Consider the following 6,000-nt stretch of genomic DNA (forward strand, 5'->3'; position numbering starts at 1 on the left):
ACATGAGAAACTTGGATAGTTTGCAGCAACTGTCTGTGAAATGCGGGGCCAAATGATGCCTTCGCCATGGTAACACACTAGCATTCCGAGCGCGAGGCGCTGCGCTTCCATGACAACACTATTAAAATACTATAAAAATTAGTTTGGCACTTAACATGTTATCACCCAAATGATGAGGCAAGAACATAGATCTGAATATAAATGTCCGTTCTATCTTTCTAATTATGTGTCACGCTCAAGTGAATCTACATCTTCTACTGACAGTTACTCCCATTCATACAGAACTGAAAGAGAAAGACAGACAGTTTTCACTTTAAATATAGATAAAGACGAACCAGCTGAGTTCTTTGTCTCTGTTTGTAGTTTTAGTGTTAGGCATAAGATCCCCAGTGAGATTAGGGTTTTTATTAACCATTAGGGTTGTAACTATTTGATGGACACCTTTATCCAAAGCTCCTTACACTACTATGAGTACATACTGGACTGTACATCCAGAACGGGTTTCTATTCTCCAGCCCTAGCAGTGTTTGTACCAAACTCTCCTCACTGAGCTCCAACAAGACTGGCACAGTAAGAGTTAAAGGTCAGGACTGTAGCCGGTGTTTCAAGTGAACATTACAAGTGCAGGCTCTGCGGCTCAGCCAGACAGTAGCAGTAGAGAGAGTGCGGGGTCTCGGTCTTACCTTGTTCTGGTCAGTCCAGTACAGGAAGTAACCTTTGGGGTCGACTGTTAGAGTCACCGGGGTAACAGTGGTCGAATCCTGGAGGAAAACAAAAGAAAAAGACATCTGGAGTCAATGTGTGTGTCTGTGTGTATGTCTGTCTGTGTATCTGTGTTTGAGTCTGTGTTTTTACATGTGTGCATGCTTTTGTGTGTGTGGGAGAGTGTATTTCTTTCAAAACATGTGCTGACCTTCCACAATATCAGCGATGCATGCCTTTAATAGATTCTCTTAACTGATGAAATAACATTAAAAAGTGCCGTTTATGTTGCATGTGGGACACAATCCTTTCTGACACATGGCCATGGACACGTGTCCTTTGCCCACTTCGACCTGCCCTTACCACTTCGACCTGCCCTTACCACAAATAACCTAGGAACCTGTGAGAAACACTGATGTGTGTGGGTGTGTGTGTGTGTGTGTACGAGTGTGTTTGTGTATTTGAGATGACAGTATTTAAAGGCTGGTTGGCTGGTTCAGGACTGATGTTTCCATTCCCTCGCCTTGTAACACACAGATGCTTCCCCCCCCAGTTCCCGCATACTGGCAGCGCCAAGGCCTCACACACACACACACACACACACAATTTGACCCTGAGGCATACATGGCAACGGCAGATATTATTGGATGCTTCTATAAAAAGAAAGAGCCTTTCCTTTTTTTTTCTTTCTTTCTGTGTCCACAGTGGCCGCGGTTCAGCCGAACAGTAGCGTATTGTCCTCCTCGCTCGGCCGCGGCTGTGAGATCAGAGAGATGGAAACCACATTCGCTGGACAGAGCGAGGAAATCTTCAAAGTGTCTTCGCGCGGCTTCTAATGATGCCCCTATCACAGCGTCGGGGGGCGAGAGCTAATGGTCTGCCGCTGCATCTGCTTTCGTGGTCGACTGCTCCACGCTTGTCATATTCGGGCGCAACCCTATATGCGACACACAGCGCAGGGCATCATGAAAGGGTTGAGCTGGGAAGTGGCAGACAGCGGAGGAGTCTGAGTCTGTGTTGCGGCGTAAAGAACCATCAGCGCTCTTCAATCACCTCATACTGTCTAAATAAGACAATCACAGTTTACGGAGCCTGGCACACCTGCACTGTGATAGACTGGTATTGATTTCTATCCCTTCATGAACCCGAGGAGAAAAAAATAAAGGGAGAGAGAGAAAGAGAGAGAGAGAGAGAGATGGGAAGGGAAGAGAGGGAGAGAAAATAAGCGACTCGTTCGACGCTGGAAATGGTAAGCTGCAGCATCACAGGCATTCGCTATAGTGACATTTGCTATGGCAACACACCATTAGGACTTTCACTTGTTTTTACAGATGAATAAATATCTCTTTGCCATCCTCCGTCAATTACTCCTAGAAAACTTTATAAAATGATAATGAGGCAGATCGCGCCATAATGAGTCTTTTCTATTTCCAAAGACAAGTCAAGAATTCACGGCTTGGACTGGATATAAGGATTGATGGATTGCCTGTGATGTCTGAGAGAGAGAGAGAGAGAGAGAGAGAGAGAGACAGAGAGCGAGAGACAGACGAGGAGAAAGATGGCTTCACAGCGCTGGGAATCTGCCTAATGATGTGAGAGCAGTCATTTTCAGCAGCTTCTTCCTTAATGTCCTAACTCCCCATGGCCACCGCTACAAACACATTAAGTCATTATGGAGTCTTAACAAAGATTTTCTCATGGGTCTGCACATTCACAAAAAAAAAAAAAACATCTCAGAGTGCTTTTAAGAGCTAAATCACTTTGTGGATTAGACTTGAATGTGATTCACAGAGATTACTACGTCTAGAGCGGTGATGTTCATGCTTTTTATTATCTTTTGTATTGTATCTTTTATATTTTGAAGATTTGTCATTAATGGTTAGAAGTTTGGCAGCAGCTGTCTGCTTTTTTTTGCTGAATTAAGACGAGGCTAGTAGCGACTGAATTGAGAAAGTACAAACTCCTTGAGGGAACCAATCCCAGGCAGTAGTCGTTCCTTCCATTATTTTTAGTGAAGAGTCTGTACCATTAGCCATCACCTGAGGGGTGTGTTAGAGGAGATTTGGGCTCAGCATATTTCTGCTCTGCATTGTAATGATACATTCTACTGCTTGTAAGGGATTTTAGGCTTACCCACTGAGCCAGAAAATATCTTATTCAAGACAAACCAGACCAAGGGGCCTGCTCAGTGTAAGCTTACAAAAAAAATCTGTCTGTTTACATGTCGTCATGGTCTTCTCTCAGCATCATCTTTCACATATTTCGTCTCCTTATGCCAGTCTCTGTCAGCGAGCTTTAAGATGATATTTACACAAGCCTGTCCTTTTCCTACAGGCTTTGGATGTCTGCCTCCTCTCCACTCTCTCTTAACAAGAAGCAGCGTCATGACACCCCTCTGTGCTCAAATGCTCATTCGAACTCGAACGGCTCTGACAAATAACGATATAACCCATGCAGGCATTTCAAAAGAAAGATCTGCTAGTTGCTTGCATGTGGAAGTAGCAAAACACCAGGCAAAAGGGGAAAGGAAGACGTGTGGGGCAGAGAGGGGAAGGATCCTCCATTCAGCAACAGGATTTCACTGATATTTCTGAAGGTTTTGTATCGCCTTTCTATTCTGTTTCAATAGTCAGCCAACTACCAAATCACTGTGTGGAAGTTTTCACCAGGTCAGGTCAGGATTTCACTGCTTGTTTTGGAAAAGCATAGCTGCTGTTCATGCCGTACAGTACTGTATGTCATCCTGACACTGTAAACAATACTTTATACTTATTTTGTCTTCATTGAATGTTGAACAGTAAAGCAAAATCTGTATTTTTAACCCCAAAACCCTCTCCGGAGTAAAGCAACAAATAGTAGTGTAGCTTGCATGCAGTAAAAAATCAGGACTCGTCTGTTGCCTATTCTGTTTCTTGTTGAGAGAGACTAGAGAAGAGATTGACATCCAAAACCATGGTGAGGAGGAAAATGTTTTAATTCAATCGTCCCTTTTTATTGAAGATTTATCGTAGCTTTTTCTCTCTCTCTGCCTGTCTCCCTATTCCTCTGTAATTCTTTCCATGGAAGGATACAGAAAGAGGAAGGAAGGACTGCATGGGAAATAAAATAGAGAAAGTGTGTGTGTGTGTGTGTGTGTGTGTGTGTGTGTGTGTGTGTGTGTGGCAGGAAAGGCCTGGTGGGCATTTGGTTCTGGAGATAGGCCCACATGTACAAGCTACACAAACAACGTCTGCTAGGGGAAACAGACACGCACATCACACCCCTTCTCACAACATACCAACCAGAGATTTGGAAAGGAGGGAGGTTGACTGGCTCAGTAGTAATTACTATTTAAGAAGTACTCAAGTTCTCTTACTCAAGTAGAAGATCGATGACTGACGGACTGTGTGTGTGAGTGTGCACACTTTCATCTGTGCCATCTGCGCTGACCAAAATAACACTGGTATATCACTCATCCTTTGATGCCATCTGTGCTATGCTTGAATCACCTGAGTTCTGGGAATATCATGATTTCACTTAGAAATACACTATATGTATGATCTCTTCTTTACGTGAAACCAGCATCCCCTCCTAATTACAATTCATTATCAAAACCTGCCTACACATGATTTATATATGACATGATATTTGATGACGAGCATCTGATTCCTCTTGTCATCACTGCTGTCCTTGTTAGTTTCAGCTACAGCGCGCAAGAAAACAACAGCATAATCCAGTCATCATGAGCGATAGTTACAGGTGGGCACAGATCTCGCCATTCTCAATGAAAGAAAAGAGAGCAACTCTTTTCCCAGAACGGCAGTAATCATGGTTGTGCTCATATTCAAATATCCACACACTATAGGTGTATCAAGGTTAGCAGAGACCAGGGGAATTGCATGCAATTATTCAAATGAGCGGGGGCTGTTGTAAGCAGAGGGACACATTGCAAATATCACAGCAAGTCCCAGTAGGAATATTAGAGAACTAGCCTATTATAGTGATACCATGGGAGATTAAACTAAACAATCAATAAGTACAATAAGGTCACTATAAAACCATTATTGAGTGCCACAGATACACTATAAGTCCCTACAGGAATATTATAGGAGTATTATTGTTATTTTTTGTTTTTGGAAGGTGCATTGCGGCCATAGCCGTCTCTTAAAAGGCCACTATTAAGCGCTACTCTATGTTTCGCCGGCCACGTACTCAACAGCAGCATGCAATCAATTTTAATCAAGGTCATTTCACTGCAGCCAGACTGCCAGGAGTACAGACGAATGATAACAATAAAGGCACGGTCGTTATTCAACTCTTGCGTGGTGGCTACAGTGTGATCCGCGTGTTGAGCCCCGATACTCTTATTAATTGTAGGTAATTGATTAAACGTTTCCAGAGGAGAAAAGGGGGGGCGACCTTAATTTAAATGTTTAATTTGATTTAATGAGCGGCGCACACATTCTCACACACAAGCGCTCTCTCTCTCTCTCTCTCTCTCTCTCTCTCTCTCACACACACACACACACACACACACACACACACACACACGAGAAAATGTAAACAGAACGCATGTCAATAGAAACTCACTGCTTCATTTGTTTTTACCCTTAATCAGCAAGGCAAATACAGTCCATCTCAGTGCGGTTTCCATTAACAATTACACGTAGCCTATGAGGTGCATGAAGTACAGGTTGTATAATGCACAGTAGTGGCTATGCATGCAAAGCAAACGTGTGGCAAACCGGCATCGGTCTTTGTCTCACAGAAAAAGCTTCACTGTCGGTCTCTGTCGGCATTACTTACATCATCCCATTTCATAAATTTGTTGCCCTTTCTCAGGCTCTCGGGCACGGACACGGGCTTGAGCTGCAGCGCATGAACTCCAGGCTGTGCCCCTGCCATTGACTCATCTACTCTTCTCGACGCACGGCAGGGGTAGAAATGAGTCAGTTCCCGCTCTCTTCTTCTCTTATTTCTCCTCCTTTTCTGTGTAATCAGTTTACAAGCAGGCTGGCGGAAGCCCACTGCCAGGTTGTCATGCCCGCATTAACAGTGGCGCGTCTCGGCTTTGGAGAGCTGTGGAGGCGGACGCAGGCGCAGCGGACCGGAGCCACTGACTGACTGACTGACTGAGCGACATGCAGCTTTAAAAGCTCCGCGATGCGGCCAGAGCAGAGACGGGGAGAGGGGGGTCTGAGTGAGAAGCATGTCCACATTGTAGAAGTCAATGCACGGACAGGGTCGATGCTTTGCTTGCTGTGATCTAGCGCCGCCCAGCGTCCGAGGCAATACAGGGGCCGCGAGGGCAGGCGGTGG

General features: G+C 44.6%; 1 protein-coding gene across 1 annotated transcript in view; it reads right to left on the bottom strand.

Moving 5' to 3' along the window:
- plcb1l (phospholipase C beta 1-like) overlaps positions 1-5,674 on the bottom strand; it is a 117,375-nt gene extending 111,701 nt beyond the window's left edge. The window contains exons 1-2 of the mRNA XM_078289744.1: positions 5,488-5,674; positions 684-761 (exon numbers count right to left, since the gene is read on the bottom strand). Coding sequence (XP_078145870.1) covers positions 684-761; positions 5,488-5,586 — 177 coding nt within the window. The 5' untranslated portion in view covers positions 5,587-5,674. The remainder of the gene's footprint in view (positions 1-683; positions 762-5,487) is intronic.
- Between the last annotated feature and the right edge of the window lie 326 nt (positions 5,675-6,000).

This window comes from Centroberyx gerrardi, chromosome 18 (genome assembly GCF_048128805.1).
Source record: "Centroberyx gerrardi isolate f3 chromosome 18, fCenGer3.hap1.cur.20231027, whole genome shotgun sequence".
In the NCBI taxonomy this organism is placed as follows: domain Eukaryota; kingdom Metazoa; phylum Chordata; class Actinopteri; order Beryciformes; family Berycidae; genus Centroberyx; species Centroberyx gerrardi.